The 24,102-nt window shown below is 39.5% G+C and overlaps 3 protein-coding genes across 3 annotated transcripts in view; all 3 read right to left on the bottom strand.

The window, feature by feature from the left end:
• The window catches only part of LOC121514194 (NACHT, LRR and PYD domains-containing protein 14-like), a gene marked incomplete at its 5' end in the record, with an annotated part of 69,560 nt that overhangs the window by 37,260 nt on the left and 8,198 nt on the right, over nucleotides 1–24,102 (bottom strand). The window contains 2 exons of the mRNA XM_041794296.1: nucleotides 21,504–21,595; nucleotides 22,391–22,567. Of these exons, the coding sequence (XP_041650230.1) occupies nucleotides 21,504–21,595; nucleotides 22,391–22,567 (269 nt within the window). The remainder of the gene's footprint in view (nucleotides 1–21,503; nucleotides 21,596–22,390; nucleotides 22,568–24,102) is intronic.
• LOC121513778 (complement C1q tumor necrosis factor-related protein 3-like) lies at nucleotides 2,758–4,626 on the bottom strand. Its single transcript, XM_041793742.1, has 3 exons — nucleotides 4,226–4,626; nucleotides 3,675–3,806; nucleotides 2,758–3,446 (listed from the first exon to the last, which is right to left on the bottom strand). Exons 1-3 carry the CDS (start codon nucleotides 4,530–4,532, stop codon nucleotides 3,166–3,168), a joined length of 720 nt encoding a protein of 239 aa, XP_041649676.1. The 5' UTR covers nucleotides 4,533–4,626; the 3' UTR covers nucleotides 2,758–3,165.
• On the bottom strand, nucleotides 9,153–11,132 carry LOC121513777 (complement C1q-like protein 3). Its single transcript, XM_041793741.1, has 3 exons — nucleotides 10,633–11,132; nucleotides 10,069–10,200; nucleotides 9,153–9,841 (listed from the first exon to the last, which is right to left on the bottom strand). The coding sequence occupies exons 1-3, from the start codon at nucleotides 11,042–11,044 to the stop codon at nucleotides 9,561–9,563; spliced, it is 825 nt and encodes a 274-aa protein (XP_041649675.1). The 5' UTR covers nucleotides 11,045–11,132; the 3' UTR covers nucleotides 9,153–9,560.

Genomic DNA, 24,102 nt, shown 5'->3' with positions numbered 1-24,102 from the left:
AATTATGGCGCGTTAATATTGCCGCCACACAAGGGGCTGTGATCAGTTTCTGAGAGATCCGGTTACCAGTGTAAAACTCATATTTTTAAGTTATGCTGGCACATTGAAGTTTCCATTCACTGAACTGACTCACAATCGTGAGATGGAAAACCAATAAGTCATGAACTTAAGCTGAAACTTCATAACTCACTATGTTAAGTGGAAGTAAATGATAGAAACAAGTTATGATAACTTACTGAGCTTATGACTTTTTACAGTGTGTATAATTTTTGGCCACTTCTAACCTATTTCTGCTACTTTTAAGATCCACCTTTTCCACCATTTTATTGACCCATTTTTTCAATCTATAACCCACTTTAATTATTTTTTTGACAAAATAGATTTACATTTTTAAGAGGGCTATATATTACATAAATGATTTAAAAATTAGACTTGTTTCACTGATAAGAGTGGTTATTTTTACAAGTTAAATATAGAATATGGATATCACAGCTGAACTTTACAATAGACCATGGTTTTGTTGCCCCCCAAAATCACAAAGAAAAACAATTGTAAAAAAAATGGTTAAAAAAAAAAAGAAAAAAAGATAATGAAAATGCTGAAAAACTGATGAAAAATGAAAAAAAAAAGGCCCATAGGTCATGGTCATAGGTGTTCTCCAGCTCTAGAGCAAGGGTAAAGAGCAGGTCCACTGTCCCACAGACAGAATCTGCACTGTTCCTCCTGAATCCGAGGTTTGAAGATCAGCCGGAGCCTCCTTTACAGCACCCTAGAGTAGACTTTACCAGGGAGGCTCTCTGTCTGTCTGTCTGTCTGTCTGAGGAGTGTGAGACCCTGATAATTCGAACACACCCTCTGGACCCCTCCTTTAAAAATGAGGACCACCATTCCGGTCTGCCTCTCCCCAGGTCAGCGTTACTCAACCCTTCTCAACCAAAGAGCCAAATTGTTAAAAAAAAAATATCTTGTCAAGAGCCACAATCTAAGTGGTGGAAAGTGGTGAAAATGGGTTAAAGTGGCAATAAAATTAAGTTAAAGTGGTGAAATGGTCAAATAGCAGCAAAGAAAAGGCAAAAAATGGGATCCCAAGTCTCTTACTGGTCGGTCCTGGGTCCTAGGGGTACGCTCGAACTGGAAGTAGTTTCTGATCCGCCATCTTAAAGACCGTCCCAAAGACCCTTACATGGTTTTAAGACCCAAGCCATGAGACCGAGGACTGAGGTTTGAAGACCAATGAGCAGAGACACCTGAGAGCAGGCTTCCCAGAACTCTTTGTACTCAAAGACACGCCCCCTTATTGGATACCATTCTCTGATTGGACGCTGCTACACAGTGGATGTCAGAGAAACTTCACAGCAGCAGCAGAGATAAACAATGGAGCAGAAACAGAATTTATAACAGATGATAAACGACTCAACGGACTCTAAACAGAACATAAACATCAGAAGTTTTACAAGGCTGAATAACTGATGGGCTGGGATTTAAGAAAGTGTTTGAAATAACCATTTATAGTGAAAATATATTTAATAAAATCAATATTAAAGAGTGAATCAGTATGGAGTTAAAATTTTGATTTGTTTTCTGGTTCACTGTCAAACATAAAACATGTTAAAGCTCATAAAATCAAATAAATAAAATCTTCCCTTTCCCACCAAACACCAACATCATTTAGACGTTTTTTTCTACATTCGGTCCGTCATAACCTTAATTTAGTCAAAAGATAGCCGGGCAGTTGATCCGTGATTTGTCCGTCTGCTTTAGTCCAAACTGAGTCCAATAATAGTCGTTTAAAATATGACCATAATACAGCCACATCTTTATAGAGACGTCTTTTCAACAACCTGGAAATTACATTTTTTAACCATTTACTTTTCTATTGAATCTAGACGTTGTTTGGACAGAGTGGAGATGTTTTTTAACTTCTTTACAACTAATATTTGCTGGGTGTTATAGTCGTCTATTTAGTAGTAATTGCTGTTTATTAGATTGTGAAGAGAATTAAAGTCAGACAGCAGCAGTCTGTCAGGAAGAAACACGTTTAAATCATTGTAGGGTCAATAAAGTTTCAGTCTGATGTTAGTGAGCGTCAGGTTTGATCATTAGCCTTCACACTGAATAATTAGGATAATAAATAACTTTATAATAAAGCATTTGCTGGTACAAAATGTTTGCATATATATATTTTATATACTGCAGGTTTCTCTTCATGCAGGTGTTTTCTGATCCCACACTGAGACCAAACACTAAACGTGGGTATTTGTTTAGAATAAATACAGTACAAATTATGCAGACACAGCTGTTTCTGCCTCCTGACAGCTGATTGATGATCAGCTGATTGATGATCAGCTGATTGATGATCAGCTGACACTGTCATCACAAACTGACGTCACTTCAACTGACGCTGCAGAGAGAAGGACGTCCCATGGACTGTTAAACATCGGTCCTTTGACTTCAGTCTTATGCTTCGATTCCTCCGGTCTCTCCATGAGTCTCTGGTGGGACTAAGAATCATTTGTGAATTTTTCCAGATAACACTTCTGCTAACAGACGGGTCTGTGGTAGTACTGGTTTGATGATTTAATCATTACTCAGAATCGCCTCTTTATTTCAGGGGGGTGTAGAGGGCTTCGTGAAAGAGGGGGCATATCAGAGGGCCTCACTTTGACCAAAGGGGGCCTGAAATGTTCATGGATTTGAGGCCAGAAAAACGTCTGGAGTAAACCCTGATGACCACCAATGAAACACGGTGAGAGTAAAGAGAATTTGAAGTAAACTTTATTGAAAGGTGAACATGATGGAAAGATTGACAATCCCAGAGTTAGTCTCATGTTGTCATCTTGGAATATCAATGCTAAATCAGTGTATGAACAATATTAATCAGGTTTGACTGAAGACAAAAACATTTAAATGCAAAGAAAACATGGACATGGTTAATCCTGTGGGGAGGGTCAGGTAAGATTAAGGTACAGAGGAGCTGTTGTTGTTTGAGCAGTTTTTACATTTTTATTTCTTTCAAAATATCCTGTTGACTTCACATCAGACTTCAGCATCACAGAGAATAAAGAGGTGATATTACTGCTAATCTTCATGTAAAACTTTCTATGTTATAATCAACTAAGTACTCTCATCAAACAGAATAATGATAGATTGGATCAGTGTCCAATCTCACATTTGAGAGACCAAAAACCCACTAAAAGTTGTATAGTAGCTGCCTCCATAAATGTGTGAATTTTCCATCATTCTCACATACACCTGGTCTCCCTGCTGCAGCTGAAGAAACACAGCATTTCCTCCATTATCATTTCCAAAAGTCTTTGACCTGTACTGAGAAGCAAAGACTATCTGCACTGAGTTCTTGTAGAGGCGCAGAAAGGTTCTATGTGTACTTTCAACATTATAAAAGAAGGTGAAGTAATAAACACCTGCCACAGGAGCGGTGAAGATACCTGGGAGAAAGAGAGAATATTAGAACCCCCATGGCAGCACAGGAAGCATAGATCAATAAATGCATAGATGAACTGAGAGAAAAAAAAACATCAGCTGGAAAATTTCCTGCTGAGTCTGACCATCAGAATAAGTAGAACCTGATCCAGCTGCTCAAACTTTGGCAGTTTCCTCCCCTGATAGTGGTCCAGGAAAAAACACATGGCCACCTGAGTATCTCTGAGTCTTACCTGTGGCTGAATTGTAGGCGTTCCCGATGTTTGTTTTCACCGTTTTGTAGATTAAAGTTGTGCGGGTGTTAAAAGGTCCAATGTGTTCTGCGTTTCCTCCCAGTGCTGCACTGAAGGCCACTCTGGTTGTTTCTTCAAAGAAAGTATTACAACTATGTTAGTTTGTGATGGAGAAATTAAATGTTATTTAAAAAAGGAACCAACCAATATATTTGTGTCATCATGACCAAAAGGCTACAAAGGTCAAATGTCAGTTATAATATGGCAGACTTGGTGCCTTTCAATGAACTTCAGTATACTTCATGATAACCCTCCTGTTAACCCTCACTCTAAAAGACAGACCTCTGGTTGGTTTCAGCTCGTCACTTCAAATTCATTTAATGATAGTTTTCATGATTCTAAAAGACACAACTTTTTTTTTTTTTTGCTGTTCCTATATGAGAAACTTCCTCGTTTTTTTAAATCAAAACATTTTCACACACCCAAACACAAAACCTTGATATGTTTTTAGTGAACACGCTATGACAGAATAAATAAAATTTCCACTTTACCTTTGTTCATCAGTCCACGAATCTGATTTTCACTGTTCCGTAGCCGAGATTCACTGGCCTTGAGTTTGGTTTCAGTTGCCTGGAGTTTGGTTTCACTGGCCTGCAGCCTTGATTCAGTTGCCTGGAGTTTGGTTTCACTGTCATTCATTCTGGTTTTCATAGCGTCAAGTGTTTCAGACATGACATTAACCTTTCTCAGGAGCTCACACATGTCAGTCCAACACCCTCCTGATTCAAAAACTCTTACAGTAGTAGTCTGATCCTGAGCCAAAGCCAAGCCACAGAACAACAAAACAAACCAAATCATGTTGAAATGATCTTCAGGTTAGTCAGAATAAAACTCGACTCACAGTTATCTGTCACTGACTGATCTGATTCCTCTGACCACTGGACTAGCTCTTATTTGTGCTCTGATAAACTTGAACATGCCCTGATCACGCCCATGCTCTGATCAAGGCTGATGCTATCATCAGAGATCAATACCACCTCCATGTACCGGCAGCCAGTGAACCTTTGCCATGGCAGAGAATTGGCAACAGAAAACACATTTCATCACGGATCAGACCCTCAGGTTGACTTTGGTTCATGTGGATCCTGATGTTTCAGAGCTGAGCTACAAAGAGCTGAAGTTACAGCACACTGCTCACTCTGTTATCAGGGCCCTAGCACCAGCCTGGGTGTGAGGACCTAATAAGGACTACTTGTGATAGGTATATGTGATAGGTTTACTTGGTAAGAGGAATTTGTTGTTGAATCAACGGTTTTGTCCTTTTTGGCTGAATTCCTCCATTCAAAAGAGGACTGGGCATCTTTTGTTCCGTAAACATTTTTAGCACTATTTGTTTGGGATGTTTGTCCACTCAGAGGGAACACTGTCAGAGCTGTTGCAACCCAGTCACCATGGTAAAATAAAGAAACTGACAAAAGTATAAAAACAGAAGGTTTCAATATGCACAAACAATCAGCACATCATTGATACTCAACCAGTTGCTTAGAAAACATGTTTGTTGAAATTACTTCAATGTTTGTTGTTTTTCAGAACCAGATGTGTTTAAATGGCTTTCAGGGCTCCCCTCAAGACCACAGGCCCTCAAAGCCTTAACCTCATAGCAGAGATTCCTGATCCTTCTCCTGGTTTAGTGGGTAAACTCTGAGAAACAAAGGTAAGAGAAAAAAACACTTAATGGATGATTTTAGGTGTTTAACTTTTTAATTCTCCTTAACAAAGTGGCTCTTTTAAACTACGTGTTCACAGGGGTCAGGAAACTGATCTTTACTTTTGGCTAGTGTTAGAAACACTGAAGTTGTAATTGCATGACAGCCCAGTCTGTTTAGAAGAAAATGGTGATATACTTCATGCATTAGAGTTTTATTTGACAGGGATTGGTGGTCTTTAGAATGTGATGCAAAGTTGTTTAGATTAGGTGAAATATATGAACAGCAGACAGTAGAAGTAGGACAGTCTGCTTGTCTGAAATGACTTGATATGTACTTTGCATTTCATGATGAGATATTAACATGATAAGATGCAACAAAACCTAAAACTCAAGTTTAACTGTGCAGAATGTTCTTTAAATTTCACAGAAATGTCCAGAAATACAGTATATGCTATCCAAAAACTACAGAATTACACTGAATTTTGAACTATTTTTCATACTGTTCAGCATACAGACAACGTATGTGAGGAGTAGTGAGATGATCGAACACATGGTTCTGATGCTCACATCTCCATGTCTTTGAGTTTATCTCTCTTTGTTGCTTTTTGAAAGAAGTTTAATGGGAAAACTGGACTGGGTGGAGCTGAAATACAGCAGGACCTGGATTATTTTAGTGAGGTCTCATTGGCCTAAACAGTGTGAACCTACCTGTTTTATCTGTAAGACTTGTAAATCTGATTACATCATTAATTGTGGGGGAAAACTAACTTTTGATACGAAAGCTTAAATGAATGACATTGGGTTAAAGTGGGCTAAAATGTTTCCCTCTGAGATGTGTTCATGGATGAAGGTGAATGTAGTGGAGGGGAAAAATAGAATCCAGTACTCATGAATGACAATGTATTACAGTAGTAAGTACTCAAGCAGTTTCAGACAATCTGTGGAGTAAAAGTGGAATATGTAGACTTAAACTTATGAATTCAACCTGAACCCTAAACAAAGCCCTTTAGACCATCATCTAAGCCTAACCCCCCTTAGTTTATACTGTTCTGGATCCAAAACAAACAAAAGAACATATAAACAAACATTAAAACAAATGAACCAACAAAACACAAACAAATAAACAACATTCTAAATTTTATGTAGTGGGCGTTCAAAGTGCTCTCTGAAAGTATATTTGTAAGAGGATGTCCCAAGAAAATTGCAAAGTTTAATTGTTTGACATAGAGCTACAATACATATATCGTTGGAAAGGTCTCATCATGGGGAAAACATATGTGAAGATGAGGTCTCCACATGACCCCTGCTGTGAGATAATGACTTTCAAACCTTGACCTCAGGGCATCTTTGAAGGCTTATAACAGCCTTCTTATAACAGCATCCACATAAACCCCCACTAGACCTTGAATTCAGTCCTTGAACCTTTCCATGATGGGGAAATAGCTAATATTTGAAATAAACTACAACTCCCTACAGCCACAACGTGCAGTCTCAAGGAAATCAGCTCCATATTTGTAGTCCTTTGTTGTTTCTACACTAGGGTACAAAATAGTGTCATTAAACATACTTCCCCTTCATAAATCCATTATTTCATGCAGCCTTGATACTATTAATAAAACAAGTAGATGACCTGTTTCACTATAAAGTCCTGATATCAGCGTTTGTCTGACATTTTGCCATTTTATCTAGAAACGCCAGTTTGGGCAGGCTGGTCCGCCATTTTTGCAAACCACATGCATAAATAGGGTCATAAAAATGTATTTCTGCTTACGTTATCAAAACATTACTAGGTCAAAATAACACATTACTGACTAAAAAACCTTTGAAACTAAAGGTTTAGTCTTATTTCACACATTTGGCTGTTATTCTTGAAATGCTGTTTGTTTGCTAGTTCTTCCAGTTTTATCATGTCAAACATAATTCTACACATATTTACTTCATTTATAAAATATCTGTTACAGCCAAAGTTGTGGTAACAGGCTACCTAGAGGTAGCACTGAAAGAAAGGGTAGCTATGTTGATTGATTTAACATATGTGCAAATATGTCAGGGTTGAAAGATTCTATTAATAAGATACATTAATGCTAATATTAGAGAGATAATCAGCACCACTGCCTGTGTATGAACACGCTTTAAAAGAGATGACTGAACTCCTGTTAATGATGTCGGGACAGTTGTGCAAAAGACAAACACTCATGTATACCCTGGCGTACAGATGGCGCGGGCACGGCTCTGGCACCGCGGTAGTCCTCTCCAAAGTCAAACTGTTAGACGTGCACCGCTGGCTCTAATGTGATCTAAGACAACATGAGTTTAAAAACGCTCTAATTCTTGTTTCTGGGTATACATCAGTGATGAGAAATTATTAGGCACTCTCACAGGTACACTCACTCCTGCTGCTGCCATGCCAGGTACAACAGAAACCACTGAGGGTTTCTAAAAACATTTAAACTAAACTTTACCAGTTTAATGTGAAATGGAGATGAAATTATTCACTTCTTGTTGCTCATTTTATGTGCCTGAATATTCTGTAACTTTTAATAAGATCGTTGTAAACACTCGGCAGGACAGAGCTCTCCATTGAAGCACAATGCAGACATAAATTATTATTATAAAGACCAATCTCTGTTTAAAATCACACAGAGCGCTGACCTCATCAGTTTGCTCCATCGAAATCTCGTCTCAGGAAGATCTCAGAGAGATTTCCAACAAACCGCTTTCAACAGTTTACAAACTAATTCCAAGATTACTGCCACATCAGGTTATCTTGCGGTTTGAAAATTTGCATACGTGGAGTATGGACACCCAACATTGTGACTTTATCTTTATGTTTTAAAATCGGAAAAATAAAATACCCCCTCTTTAAGATAAAATGTAAATGATGTCGATGGATGGAGCCAGTTGGAACCAGTTCTTGGTCCCTACCTAGAAGCCTAGCTGCTGTAAAAGACTGTCTAAATGATACCACCTGCTGGAAGGCTCAGGATTGTCTTCAGCTCAATAACTCAAATCAGAAATAATACTTTTTATTATTCAAAACTCCTCCAACCTCATGTTGTCTGGTCTTGGCACTTTTTTAGAAAACATCAGATCCTGTTATGGCCGCCGCCATATTCTGGGGACTTTACCTCCCTCCCTTTGAGTGTGTGTGTGTCCTGGTGTGCTGTGTGTGTTCTGGTGAGAGTGTCTGCCACTGCAGCAGGAGCTGATGACTGATTCTGTCCACCTGCACGGGGGAAGCTGATTGGCGCAGAGGTTCACCTCCGAATTAACCAATCAGAAAGGAGTGTGCCGAGGAGGACATAAGGAGCCGGCAGACCAGAGAACACCAGCTAGCTGTAGCCAGCCATGCTCGTGTGCCTCTTTGACATTGTTGTAGTTAACCTCTGTAATTCTGTACTGCCCCAGACCTCCACAAGACATTGAAGAGGCATGTCAGCCATGACAGCCCTACAACATCCAGAGCCTTCAGCATCTCAGGTGAAATCTCATCTACACCTGGAACCCAGGGAGCTTTTAGATAAACTTTATAAAGAATCATTTGTGAACTTTTTCAGCTCACACTTCTTCAAACAGGCAGGTCTGTGGTAGTACTGGTTTGATGATTTAATCATTACTCAGAATCGCCTCTTTATTTCAGGGGGGTGTAGAGGGGGCATATCAGAGGGCCTCACTTTGACCACAGGGGGCCTGAAAATGTTCATGGATTTGAGGCCAGAAAAACTTGGAGTAAACCCTGATGACCACCAATGAAACACGGTGAGAGTAAAGAGAATTTGAAGTAAACTTTATTGAAAGGTGAACATGATGGAAAGATTGACAATCCCAGAGTTAGTCTCATGTTGTCATCTTGGAATATCAATGCTAAATCAGTGTATGAACAATATTAATCAGGTTTTACTGAAGACAAAAACATTTAAATGCAAAGAAAACATGGACATGGTTAATCCTGTGGGGAGGGTCAGGTAAGATTAAGGTACAGAGGAGCTGTTGTTGTTTGAGCAGTTTTTACATTTTTATTTCTTTCAAAATATCCTGTTGACTTCACATCAGACTTCAGCATCACAGAGAATAAAGAGGTGATATTACTGCTAATCTTCATGTAAAACTTTCTATATTATAATCAACTAAGTACTCTCATCAAACAGAATGATGATAGATTGGATCAGTGTCCAATCTCACATTTGAGAGACCAAAAAACCACTAAAAGTTGTATAGTAGTCGTTTCCATAAACGTGTGCATCGTCGCCCATTCTCACATACACCTGGTCTCCCTGATACAGCCGCAGAAACACAGCGTTTCCTCCTGTATCATCTCTGTCAGTGTCTGAACTGATCTCATAAGCCGAGACAATCCTCTCTGAGTTCTTGTAGAGCTTCAGGTTAGCTTTTTGGTTCTTCTCAGTGTTATAAAAGAAGGTGAAGTAATAAACACCTGCCACAGGAGCGGTGAAGATACCTGGGAGAAAGAGAGAATATTAGAGCCCTCCATGGCAGCACAGAAAGCATAGATCAATAAATGCATAGATGAACTGAGAGAAAAAAAATCAGTTGAGTATGAGTCCTGATAAGTATGACCATCAAAAACGTAGAACTTGATCCAGCTGCTCAAACTTTGGCACTTTCCTCCCCTGTAAGTGGTGAAGGATAAAAGCACATGGCCAACTGAGTATCTCTGAGTCTTACCTGTGGCTGAACTGTAGGCGCTCCCGATGTTTGTTATCACTGTTTTGTAGATTAAAGTTATTTCGGTGTTAAAAGGTCCAAAGTTTTCTCCGCTTCCTCCCAGTGCTGCACTGAAGGCCACTCTGGTTGTTTCTTCAAAGAAAGTATTACAACTATGTTAAATTGTGATGGAGAAATTAAATGCTCTTAAAAAATGAAACCAACCAATATGTTTGTGTCATCATGACCAAAAGTCTACAAAGGTCAAATGTCAGTTATAATATGTCACACTGGGTGCCTTTCAATGAACTTCAGTATACTTCATGATAACCCTCCTGTTAACCCTCACTCTAAAAGACAGACCTCTAGTTGGTTTCAGCTCGTCACTTCAAATTCATTCAACAAAAGTTTTTATGATTCTGAAAGACAAAACTTTTTTTTCGCTGTATTTTGTTCTTCCACATCGTTTTTTCGTTTTTTTTTTTTTTAAATCAAAATAACATTTTCACTCCCAAACACAAAACCTTGATATGTTTTTAGTGTCTGTGAACACACTGTGACAGAATAAATTAATCTTCACTTTACCTTTGTTCATCAGTCCACGAATCTGATTTTCACTGTTCCGTAGCTGAGATTCACTGGCCTGTAGCCTGGACTCAGTTGCCTGGAGTTTGGTTTCACTGGCCTGTAGCCTGGACTCAGTTGCCTGGAGTTTGGTTTCACTGGCCTGTAGCCTGGATTCAGTTGCCTGGTGTTTTGTTTCACTCATCTGCAGCATGATTTCAGTCTCCTTAAGCTTTTCTTCACTCTCCCTCAGTTTGGTTTCACTGTCATTCATTCTGATTTTCATAACGTCAAGTGTTTCAGACATGAGATTAACCTTTTTCACGAGATCACACATGTCAGTCCTACATCGCCCTGAATCAGAAAAGCTTAAACCAGTAGTCTCATCCTGAGCCAAAGCCAAGCCACAGAACAACAAAACAAACCAAATCATGTTGAAATGATCTTCAGGTTAGTCAGAATAAATCTCTACTCACAGTTATCTGTCACTGACTGATCTGATTCCTCTGACCACTGGACTAGCTCTTATTTGTGCTCTGATAAACTTGAACATGCCCTGATCACGCCCATGCTCTGATCAAGGCTGATGCTATCGTCAGAGATCAATACCACCTCCACTTACCGGCAGCCAGTGAACCTCTGACATGGTGGAGAACCGCCAACAGAAAACACATTTCATCACGGATCAGACCCTCAGGTTGACTTTGGTTCATGAGGATCCTGATGTTTCAGAGCTGAGCTACAAAGAGCTGAAGTTACAGCACACTGCTCACTCTGTTATCAGGGCCCTAGCACCAGCCTGGGTGTGCGGACCTGATCAGGACTACTTGAAATGGGATGGGTTTATTTGACAAGAGGAATTAATTAGTTGTTGAATAATGATTTTGTCCATTTTGGCTGAATTCCTCCATTCAAAAGAGGACTGGGCATCTTTTGTTCTGCCATCATGGTAATATACTTCATGCATTAGAGTTTTATTTGACAGGGATTGATGGTCTAACAACACACCCCCTTTTCTGTGTGTAACACATGATTTTCTATATGAATGTACTTTAGAATGTGATGCAAAGTTGTTTAGATTAAGTGAAATATATGAACAGCAGACAGTAGAAGTAGGACAGTCTGCTTGTCTGAAATGACTTGATATGTACTCTGCATTTCATGATGAGATATTAACATGATAAGATGCAATAAAACCTAAAACTCAAGTTTAACTGGGCAGAGTGTTCTTTAAATTTCACAGAAATGTCCAGAAATACAGTATATGCTATCCAAAAACTACAGAATTACACTGCTCCTGAAAAGATTAAGAAATAAGTCAGGGATGGAAAATAATGGTGGTATCCTAATTAATAAGCAATAGTTTGCCAGGTGGCTGGAGGAGTGATTTTCAGGTGGTTAGTAAAGTGACTGTGATTCTGTAGTGACAATAGTTAACTATTACCTTTTTTTCTCAGTGATGACCCACCAAACCAATTGAATGAGCAGGGCTCTCTGCTATGAGGTTAAGGCTTTGAGGGCCTGTGGTCTTGAGGGGAGCCCTGAAAGCCATTTAAACACACCTGGTTCTGAAAAACAACAAACATTGAAGTAATTTTAACAAAAATGTTTTCTAAGCAACTGGTTGAATATCAATGATGTGCTGATTGATTGTGCATATTGAAACCTTCTGTTTTTATACTTTTGTCAGTTTATTTATTTTTGTCTTCATTGTTTAATTCCTGTACATTGAGAGCAAAACTAACCAGAGTCAAATTCCTTGTTGTGTAAGCATACTTGGCCAATACAGCTGATAGTGAATAGCCAAATGAAGTATTTATCTGATATGCTGATTGTTTGTGCATATTAACAGTAAACCTTACCTCAACCACATGATTCCAGCCCCCTTTTGGAGTCCTGTGAAGAGTTTCCTCCAGGATGTGTTCCTTTCCTGTCCCCAGCTGCTCTCTGTTTTCAAGAGAAAAATCTTGTAAGGCTAAATTGTAAAAAAAGTTGTGAAATAAAGGAAAAGTAACAGAACCACTTCAGTTTTTTAAACTAAGGATATGAAGAATTCCCAGACTGACAGAACTGATGATGTTATGGAATTCTTTGATGCAGATTTCACAGCGGTGGTTCTATGTATTTTTGAGGACCCCTAAATGAAATGCAGCTTCCGTCATATTTTTATTTATTTATTTTGGGCATTTTTGTGCCTTTATTTGACAGAGGAGGATGGTGGATAGAGTCAAGGGCGGGGGAGGGACATGTGGTGGGGGGCCTGAGGCCGGATTCGAGCCCGGGCCGTCCGCGTACATGGGGTGCACCTTAGCCACTCGGCCACCTGCGCCCCAGCTTCCGTCATATTAAAGTGTCCAGGCACACACGGCCATGGCGGTAGTGAGGACGATAGTTAAACGATCAGTTAGTGAAAAACTAATGAACAGGTATTCATGGTCATTGGTAATACTCCACTATACACTCAGTCAGAATCAGTGGAGTGTTTCTTAGCTTGTATTGATATTAAAATAGTCGGGCAGATACTCGTATCACACACTTGTTTTGGATGATAATGGTGAACTCATTAGCTGGACTTTTTTCTACTGCCCTGGTACTTAAACCACGCTAGTAGAAGCATAGAAAGGCATTCATTAAAACATTTAAAATAACAGACAGAATCCTAACAACCATACTTACCTGTGAAAGTTGACAGAGAAGCAGACCTTGTCGTCATCGTAGTAACAATCGCTGAGACTCATGGGAGATGTAGATTACCATATTTACTGTTGACAGGAAGCTCAAAATTGCAAGTAAAGGCAATTTCTCTGGAAAATAAGTCTAGTGATAACAATTGATTTGAAGTGATTTTCTTGGTTTTGAAATAAATACAGGAGTGAAAATAATTGTCATGATTGTATAAACGTCCCTTGATAAAATATGAGGTTCTTTCAAGTTGTATTTTTGAGGATAATCAGGTCTATGTTACGGGCTGTGTATCATCCAATTATGTCCGACCTGAAATGTTTCCCGGTTTATTTTCTCATGGATTATTGAGCTTCTGTGATTAGCGATCACTGGATAGGAACTGTCACTAATTCAGTCAGTTATTAGAAAACAACAGGCTCTGTAAACATTGTGGAAAGGATCATTTCAACTCTGTCTTTCCACAAACCAGCCGAACACTGCGTCAGGGCAGCCGTCAGTCCAGTGTATCTGTGTGTCTCTGCATTGTCGAGGCAACGAGGCCACTGTGGTTCTAACGGAAATGGACGTGAATTTATCTGTATATTCATGGTAATTCAACTTTCAATGGAAACCAAACTTTTAAGAAAAAACAAGAATTAATCAAAGCGTATGGTATCTAGTTGATTCATCTTAATCTCGGGGCAATGGAGGATAGAAATGCTTATTTCTAAGACTATCATTGCAGATAATGATTGAAAGCCGTAAAACAATTCATTCTTAACTTAAACACAAGAGATGTACTAAAAGTGGCCCCTCAAACAGACATTAAGATTCACTGTGAAAATGGTCGAAATACACTGCCCACTGGTTTATTTCAATAAATTTATGGCCAAAAAACACGCTATTAAAGCCCATTAACATTATTCCTCAGTGAAAAACGCTCACAGCATGACTATAAAAGTGGCATTAAAGGGTTAAAATCCTCAGAATGATTGAATGTTTAGTAGTTTTGAGCACAGCTGAAGTTGTTTAAGAGATTTATACAAAAAAAGCAGAAAAAATATGAATCCATTACATTTTTATAGCAGTTTTTTGGAAGTGGACATTTTTGTCCTTATTGGCTTTAAAGGGTAGTAAATTAAAGTGATGCCTGAGGGTTAATAAAAATTATTTACTAAAAGTATTCTAAGATTTCAATTCCAAAACCAGAATAATATTTTAAAAAACATTCCAGAAATGTAATTCCACTCAAAAAAAAAAATTATAATCATACAGATCAAGGTTAACACAAATGTTGTAAACAGACCAGGATGTAACATTACACACCAGGGTTAGGCTAGGCTAGGCTCAGGATGGAGGAGTGACTAGAAATGGCACAGGTCAACGGCCGAGTGCTGTCAGTTCTCTCTGTCTTGGTCGCAGTTCCTAGAATGAATCGTTTGTGTTTATAGAAAAATGAAGGACCAAAATGATTCTAATAAATTTGTTCAATTTATGGAATTTTTATGAAATAAGGAACAAAGGGGGCTGAAATTATTAGTCAGAACAATTCTTATTAAAATGTGATTAAATATAGAAAAATGGTTTAAAATATAAATGATAAAATCAGAGATAGGTGCCTGATTAAACATGCCCTTCTGATCAAGGCTGATGTTATCGTCCAAGATCAATACCACCTCCTCTTACCGGCAGCCAGTGAACCTCTGCCATGGTGGAGAACCGCCAACAGAAAACACAGTTCATCACGGATCAGACCCTCAGGTTGACTTTGGTTCATGTGGATCCTGATGTTTCAGAGCTGAGCTACAAAGAGCTGAAGTTACAGCACACTGCTTTATTAGGGCCAGAGCACCGGCCTTCAGCAGTGTTTTATTCTAAACCTACTTTAAATTTGAAATGTAATGGGTTTACTTGGTAAAAGGAATTTGTTGTTGAATCAACAATTTTGTCTTTTTTGGCTGAATTCCTCCATTCAAAATAGGACTGGGCAGTTTTTACAGTTTGTAATATCTCACAGTAGGATCCTCCAGAGGCTTGCAGTCGTGTATAAACCTACTATTCAGCCCCCCTAACCAATGCTCACAAGCAGAAACAGTTGCAGTGGGCCCAGAAATGCATGAAGACTCATTTTCAAACAGTCTTGTTGACTGATGAGTGCCGTGCAACCCTGAATGGTCCAGATGGAGGAGTAGTGGATGGTTGGTGGATGGCCACCATGTCCCAACGGGGCCAGGACGTCAACAAGGAGGGGGCGGAGTCATGTTCTGGGCCAGATTCATGAGGAGAGAGCTGGTAGGCCCCTTTAGGGTCCCTAAAGGTGTAAAAAATGACCTCGGCAAAGTATCTAGAGTTTCTGACTGACCACTTTCTTCCATGGTACAAAAAGGCAAACCGTGCCTTCTGTAGCAAAATGATCTTCATGCATGACAATGCTCCAGCTCATGCTGCAGAGAATCCCTCTGTGTCATTGGCTGCTATGGGCATAAAAGGAGAGAAACTCATGGTGTGGCCCCCATCATGGTGTGACCTTTAACCCTGTTGAGAACCTTTGGAGCATCCTCAAGCTAAAGATCTATGAGGGTGGGAGGCAGTTCACATCAAAACAGCAGCTCTGGGAGGATATTCTGACATCCTGCAAAGAAATTCAAGCAGAAACTCTCCAAAAACTCACAAGTTCAGTGGATGCAATAATAGTGAAGGTGATATCAAAGAAGGGCTCCTATGTTAACATGGAACTTGGCCTGTTGAAACAGAAAATCCCTCTCTGGGTTTACCCTCTAAAATGAGGATGAACACAGCAGACAGAGCCGAGTAAAGCTCAACTTCTTTAAAATTTTAATTCATCACAAATCTGACTCAGAGCAAACAGATTATTGATCATTTTATCTGACTTTGGAGTGCTCCACTCTCCTGTCCAGTAGGAGGCAGTAGTTTAAAAACAGAAAATAAACAGACTTGAAGATGACATTCAGAAATATCAGAACAAATGTGAGAGTTGATATTCTCTCTCTCTCTGTGAGAATTTCAAAGTTGGTTTCCTGCTCGCAGATGAAGAATGTATTCAGATCCATCAGTCTGGGAGAAAACATTGAAATGGTGACATCTGCTGGCAGAAAGCAGTGATAGCAGGAACAGGACGCCCCTAAACATGAATATGATCAAGGATCAAACTCCACTGATGGACTTGATTCAGCTGATAATCCCAGAATCAGAAAAAAGAAGACTCAAACATCAGACTGGAGTAAACATCAAAACGATTGGTTAAAATGATGGATGATTGGATCTTCTAATGGATCCTTTGTTACGCTGACATGACTCATGAAAATAAAAGAGTGAGTCAGCATTATTCAGCTGTTTTCACACCATCATATAGCACAACAACTCAACTCAGCTTTCTCTGTGTAAAAGCCTCCAGACTAGAGGTGGATCCATGATGGTCCTGGCTGATTATCAGGGTCCAGATTTGACATTTTCATCATGATCTGTATAGATATTTTCCTTTATTGATCACAGATTAAAGTCATTGGTTCAAAGGTCTGCTACTTTGGCTCTGCTGTGATGTGAGCCTTTCCCTCTGGCTCTGATATCTGATTGGTTAAACGCCACACATTAACAGCCAATAAACACAGGAGCCTGTCACAGTGAGAGTGTGACATCACTTCCTGTTTTCCCACCACTTCAGCGTCTCTCTCTGTGCCGTCTCTCCTGTTGATAGAGCCAGAGCTAAACTGTTGATTTGACTTTATTTCTCATCACTGCTGTTGTTTGGTAGCTGTTGGTTTAGACGTCTGCAGGTCATCATCAAGCACTCTGGCTCTTTAGCGCCATCTGCTGAATTGTTAGCTTAGCTTAGCAGTTAGCTTCTCTGACTCTGGCTTGTTTTTCTGCCTCTCCCTCTGCTGCTCTCTCCTGCCTTCATGCTAAATGTTCAGTTCCTCGTAGCTCTCCTTTACAGACAACAGCACATGTCAGAAATAGAGCTGATTTCTAGCTTTGGAGGCCAGGGTTAGAAAACGGACATGTTGTTAATCTAACTTTTAAATGACTGACACCAGCGGCTCATCCTTACTTTAAATACATATCAGCTCCAAATATCAGTTATGGCTCTCATTGACTAATAATCTGTAACTGTATTGACCCAGAGAGAACAATATCTGTCCACCTTTTTTCCTTTTCCAGCCGAAAGTACTTCACAAAGACCAGACAGACACAAAATAACATTAAAATCAGGATAAAAGTAATCAGATATTTACAAATGAGCTGATAAAAGAAATACAATTAACACAGCAAATAAACACTAAAATCCAATGATCAATGATATCAATAAAATCAGTGAAAGGCCAAAATCAAAGCAGAGATTAAACAGTGGAGAAACATGGCTGTCCCATTTATTTTGGTAATGAGCTCTTTGTTAAAGATCAGGGATCAGAAAATGTTTATCCTGGTAGTGGGAGATTATCGTGTGCCAAAGCTAGCCTCTACCAAAGCTAAGCTAACCCTGGTTCATGTATTTCCACAGGGGGGCGCTGTGACTGAAAGCTCAACATCTGTATCCACATGGAGGCGTTCATCTTCAGTCATTTAGTCCTAAAGCAGTTTACGCTGAGAATCTGTTTGAATAGAAACATGAAGGAGGTCCACAGTGGAGCTGATCTCAGAGCAGTCTCATCTCCACTGGTTGGGATTGGTCTGTCAGTCTCCCAGTAACACGGCCCAGTTACAGACTCACCTCACACAAGATGCTGCTGCTGCTTCCTCCTCTCTGACCAGCAGGACAATCAGGATCCTCTCTTTAATCACTGTCCCTCCATCTGAGGATATAAAAGAGAGATTCCACACTGTGAGGGACTTCATGAGTTCTTATCAGTGATCAGCCAAGAAGAGCAGCAGGGACTTCAGTCCTGCTCACATCAGTAATCCTGTAAAGTAGCACGCTCTCTCTCAGATGTTGCTGACTTGAAGCTTAAAGGCAAACAGTCCTTGAAGGCATCATGATGTCAGAGAGCGTTTAGTGACGTATTTACTGTTTGAAATAGAACAGCAGTAGTTTGTGATTTCCTCTGCCTTTGGAGAGGCTTCAGAAATAAAAGCACTCATTTAACAAACTTCAGGAGCCTGTGTCCACAGCTGCTGTTTTTCACACTGTCAGGATTCATTTTTAACACCAAACCAACAGAGTTCAGTGTTTTCAGCGTCCTCACATTAAAACACTTTCACTTCTAGAACAGCACTGAGCTCATCAAGGTCACGTCTCCATCACTGACCAATCAGAATCAAGAAGGGGCAGGACTTATGATAGCAGCTTTGACCATGGTGGAGGAGAAACCAATGGGACTGGTCTTTGATGGTAAAGGTTTGAGGTCTACAGCTGCTGTGTGAATACAGGATTCCTTTATATTGTTAAACTGCAGTTTCATTCAAGAGTCTCCATTTGTTTTCTATGTATTTTCCTGAATTTCTGAGCAGTAGGACATAGACGGCATTACTAGTGAACGTTTCAATATTTTATATCTGTGCTAAAGCCTCTCCTCATACGCACATTTGCACCAATCAATCATCAACTCTCTTCAATGATCTTATCCTCCTCATGGATATCTGCCCACATCCTTGCATGTTTGATTCTTCTGATCATGTCTAGTCAGCATCCTTGCACCCTCTGTACATCTGGCAGACATTTTATCAATGCATTGACTTGTAGATACTAGAAGTAATTCCTAACAAGAGCTTCTACATCTTTAAATCTTCATTTTTAAAAACTTTGTTCAGTTTTATTGATTTTTTATTGGCTGTTAAATTCCTGTAGACTGAGAGCAAAGCCAATAGGAGTCTAATTCCTTGTTGTGTTTGCATACTTGGCCAGTAAAGCTGATTCTGATTGAGGCAGTTTTCACTGAATCTCTTGTTTTGTAAAGAATATCAACAGACTGACAGACTTTCATTTGAAGTGATCCATGTGTGGCTTCCAACAAAGTTTGTAGTCTATAAAAATCTGACATTCATGACCTCTTTCATTTTCAACACTGTTTTAATTCAGCTCTAAATGTTGTTGTTCTTTGATTTCAGTCAGCTCACATTTACAATAGTTCAAACCTTTAGAAAAGCAGCAGAGCAGGACTGTTTAGGTGTCAGGCTCCAACCTCTTCTATTCTAGCAGATTTACTGACATGCAGAATTTGAGCAGTGAGATAACTTCTTTAACCCTGGTGGAGCCTACAGATGGATGCTGGGGTGGAGGAGGCTTTAAAGCAGGAGCCCAGTACAGATTCAGAGCTGGAAATTAAAGGGCAGAGGGTGTCATGGTTTGGGTTTAGTTGTGTTAATTTTTAGTTACTTGGGTTTCTGGTTCTCCTTATGTTTGTTTTTCTACCTCCTGTGTTCCCTTGTCTTTAGTTTCAAGTTGTGTCAGTTTCCCTCCATGTGTTCCACATGCTCCTGTTCGGTGTTTCCTGTTTTATTTTGTAGTTTTCTTCTCCTCGTGTGTGTCCTCTGGCTTTCTTCCTGCCCTTGTGTTTTTTTCTCCACCCTGATTGCCTTCACCTGTGTCTTGTTCTCCCTCACCTGTGTCATTGGCCTCACCTGTCTCCCAGTGTCTAATCACCCCCTGTCTATTTAGTTTCTGGGTCTCCCTGTGTCTGTGTCAGTTCGTCTGCATATCCTGCCTGTGACTCCCCTGCATGTAACCTCTTGTGATTTTCAACCAGTGTTCCCTCGTGTTCTTTTGGTGATCTTTAGGTTTAGTATTTTGGCCTTTTTGTGCATTTTGATTTTGTTAGCACCTTTGTTGTAGTTTTTGCATTTTTAGTTAATTAAAGAGTTTTTTGTGCCTTTGCAATTGAGTCCTTCCCTTTTGAGTTTTTACCAATCCTGACAGAGGGACAGACTGGAAATCTTCCAGCTTAACAAACAGACAAACTGACTGCTGTCTCATCTGGACCAGTCCTGTCAGCTGTGTGCATGTATGCACGGTCGTCCTTTGTTTCCTCAGCTGCATCTTTTAATATGGCTCTTGAATGTTAGAGTAGAATCTAGGGTCACACCCCGGTATTTAAACCCATGAACATTTTTGATCATTTGTCTGTTGACATAAACATTTGGGAAAACCATATTCCTCTGTTTAAAAATACACGGTCACTGTTTTGTCAGTATTCAGAGTGACTGAAGCCACACTAACTTTTTCCATTGCTGATGATAACTTAGCAGCCACTTGTTCCAGATCTTTCCCACAGGTAAACAGGACCGTATCATCCGCATACATCAGGGTCCCCACACCTTCACACACTGAGGGAAGGTCATTAATGTACGTGCTAAACAACAGCGGTCCTAAGATGGAGCCCTGCAGCACTCCTAAAAACACAGGCTTTTAAAGACCATGTTTATCATTTATCCACACACACTGGGAGCAGCCTAGCAGATAAGACTGGATCCAGTTTAATACATGAACTGAGAGTTGAAATGTTGACAGCTTTGAAAGGAACACTGATGATTACCTGTGTCAAACCCCTTTCACAGGTCTAAAAATACAGCACCCACCAGCCCCTTTATCAAGGCTGCTTTTAATGACTTCAAGGAAGTAACAGCATGCTGTTTCAGTAGAATGGTTTGATCTGAACCCAAACTGCAGAGGATGCAGTTCTGTAGGTTGGTACTGTCCTTGTCGTCATTTTTATAGATCAGTTTTCTTTTTAATAGGAAAAGTCCCTGTTATAAATGACAGGGGCTATAGCCCTGTGATTGGCTGGTGAACAGTCCAGGGGACCCCGCCTCTCCCCTAATGACAGCTGGGATAGGCTCTGGCCCCTGTGGCCCTGAATGTGATAAACGGTGTAGATGAAGGAAATGAATGTTGGAAATGCCTGATTTTGATGGTTTCTGATCCCCTCATTAAGAACACTCCTCAGCTCATCCTGCATCCCTCCTCCTCCTCCACCACCAGGGTCTACTCTCCATCAGGTGTGTCTGTTCCTGATCTGAGCCTCACTACACCTTTGAGTACATGAAGACCACACCATGGAGTCTAATCACCAAAGACATTACACATTTCCTTCATTTCTAAACCTGAAAATAAACCTCATAATGAAGTCTCTCCTGACTGAACTATTAGTGTAATACTGTAGAGACCATGGACTAAATCAAACCCTCTACTTACATCAGAAACTCCAGTCTGTAGTCTGGATCCTTCCGAAGAACCGACAGTGGCTTCACATCTGAATCCTGCAGGTTGTTGTGACTCAGGTTCAGCTCTCTCAGATGTGAGGGGTTGCCCTTCAAAGCTGAGGCCAGAGAAGAACAGCTGATCTTTGACAAACCACAGCTGATCAACCTGAATAAAAAGATTAAATGAACAAGTGTTTTAAATACCATTAGTGTTTGAAATGATTAAATGTAAAATGATCAGATCAGAGGTGATGAAGGTTCAAAGTTTAGATGGTAAAAAGTCCAAACACCTGAACACAACATGATGCAGGTAAAAACACAGGACTAGAAAAAAAAGCTCCAGTAAATCACAGCAACATGCTACTTCATTATGAATTCTTCAAACAAGCAAACTCATGATGTTCAGACAGAAATAAAAACTTTTGGACTGATTTTAGATTTAACTGTAGATCTCAAAGTTTCCTCTAAGGCCAGAAATGTCAGGATGAACTGAGGAGAAACATGAACAAAGAACACATCTGTAATATTTATCATAGGAGGAGGGAAGAAATTTAAACAAAGAGTCTAACATAAAAAAACTTTCCATCATTGTAATCATCAAACAGCTTCATAAAATCTCAGAAAAAAATCATCTCTACATGAATACATCGTTATTCTATGGATAAAGTCTGTTGTTGAACAATTCATGATTGATCTGAAAAAGACAACACGACAGAGAAAAAGATCATCAGTCCTCTGAGTGGTTAGAGGGAAATAGACTGTGTTGATTTTGTTCTTATTCTGAGCTTTGAAATGTGTCACTAAAAACTGTTCAACCAATCAACAGACAAAACCACAGAAGAAGAAAATGGAGCCTATCACTGAAATCCTCAGTGAGGATCAGTTTAATATCAGCCTGATGTTTACGCTTTAGTTTCACCTCATATTCATCTGAGCAGAGAAATTAAACATGCTGTCTTACATCAGAGTCCTCAGTCGACAGTTTGGACTCTTCAGTCCAGCAGAAAGAAGCTCCACTCCTGAATCCCGCAGGTTGTTGTTGTTCCTCAGGTCCAGCACTCTCAGATGTGAGGGGTTGGACATTAAAGCTGAGGCCAGAGAAGAACAGCTGATCTCTGACAAACCACAGTATGACAACCTGAATTAAAAAGATTAAATAAACAAGTGATATAAATACCATTAGTGTTTGAAATTATTAAATGTAAAATAATCTGATCAGAGCTGATGAACGTTTAGAGTTTAGACCGGGGGTGTCAAACTTATGGCCCACGTACCACTTCTGGCCCACCAGCTGGTGCCATATGGCCCATGAGACGTTTAGGGAAAAAGATGGACATTAAAAAAAATATATAGACATTGTTAATATTTACTAACCGAGGTGTTTGAAATACAGATTTTCACTCATTTAAAGGGCCAGATAGGTTTGGATTTTTTCCCTCTTAAAAATTAAGATAATCATTCAGACACTGCATTTTGTATTTACTTGGGTTGTCTTTGTGAGATGTTAAAATTGGTTTGATGATCTGACACATTTAAGTGTGATAATTACGCAAAAAATCAGGATATAGAAAGGGGAAAAATACTTTTTCACAGCACTTTGACAGTGCTTAAATTTATTAGACCACCCTAACCCTAACCAAAGTAAGGTTTATGCCACAGCTGCCCTAAATTAACAGCATTGGTCATTACCAAAATCATTTTTTATGTTTCTGCAATGGTTAATACACCAATATGTAGAAGCTCTTTAACCCAAACAGGGCTGTACAGTGTGACATATATGTTGCAAATGCTACAAGAAAATTGGTCTGTACTAAGAGGTTTTCACTCCTCATCGCACAGGTGCTATGACAAAGTGAGAGAGGTGTGTGCATGCCAGGCTCGCAGATAAGACTTTAGATTTTACTTGTTGACACAATAACCTCACTCCACTTTGATTTAACATTTGAAATTCTTGCCCTGTCCTTTAATTTTATATTTTGGCCGCATTTTAAATTCAAGCAGAATGTTATTACCTCTCCTCATGGGTAATCATCCGCGTCTCTGGAGTATGAGCGGCCATGCTCTGCAGCTGATACGATGGAGAGAAAGTGACGCAGTGTACGAGGGAGAAATGAGGGAGAGAGACAGAGGAGCAGATCAACATCCAACACTGCATAAACTTTATGGATTGTTAGGGTGAAGATGTGATTCTGATGTTCGATTTTTTTTGTTTAACTCCAATAGTACTGATGTTATGATTACACAGAGAGAAAAGAGGGATTAATTTATTTACATTAACTCTATAAACATCAGACTCCAGTGTGATACTACAATATGGACCAAACTCTAAAAGTGTTTAATGAATTTCTAATAATGTTACATATATTTTTCTATTACTCTGAGTATCAGTAAATATATAATGTTAAAAAGGCCCACATAAGAACATAGAACTTGTACTTTACTAATTAAATGTAACCAATATCAATACCAATATATAAATGCTTGACCTAACACTTCAGTCCTTGAAACATAGTTTGAGGATGAACAAAGAAAAAATGTTCAGTCTCTAGAACAGCTTAAAGTTTAAGTAAAAAGGATGAACACAGAAAAAGACTTTAGCCAGGACAACAGATGGCTGTCTGTCTGTTGATTTACTTGCAAGTAATCTAAACAGGTCAGACATAAATATGCTGT

The sequence above is a fragment of the Cheilinus undulatus genome, linkage group 8 (genome assembly GCF_018320785.1).
Source record: "Cheilinus undulatus linkage group 8, ASM1832078v1, whole genome shotgun sequence".
NCBI lineage: Eukaryota > Metazoa > Chordata > Actinopteri > Labriformes > Labridae > Cheilinus > Cheilinus undulatus.
This window is presented reverse-complemented; position numbering and strand designations above follow the sequence as displayed.

Excerpts from the sequence above, each read along its gene's own strand:
- LOC121513778 (XM_041793742.1), bottom strand. The coding sequence starts at position 4,532 with ATGATTTGGTTTGTTTTGTTGTTCTGTGGCTTGGCTTTGGCTCAGGAT. Across the intron at positions 3,807-4,225 it reads TCGTGGACTGATGAACAAAG|AAACAACCAGAGTGGCCTTC; the intron begins GTAAAGTGGAAA and ends CTTTCTTTGAAG. Across the intron at positions 3,447-3,674 it reads CGCCTACAATTCAGCCACAG|GTATCTTCACCGCTCCTGTG; the intron begins GTAAGACTCAGA and ends TCTTTCTCCCAG.
- LOC121513777 (XM_041793741.1), bottom strand. The coding sequence starts at position 11,044 with ATGATTTGGTTTGTTTTGTTGTTCTGTGGCTTGGCTTTGGCTCAGGAT. Across the intron at positions 10,201-10,632 it reads TCGTGGACTGATGAACAAAG|AAACAACCAGAGTGGCCTTC; the intron begins GTAAAGTGAAGA and ends CTTTCTTTGAAG. Across the intron at positions 9,842-10,068 it reads CGCCTACAGTTCAGCCACAG|GTATCTTCACCGCTCCTGTG; the intron begins GTAAGACTCAGA and ends TCTTTCTCCCAG.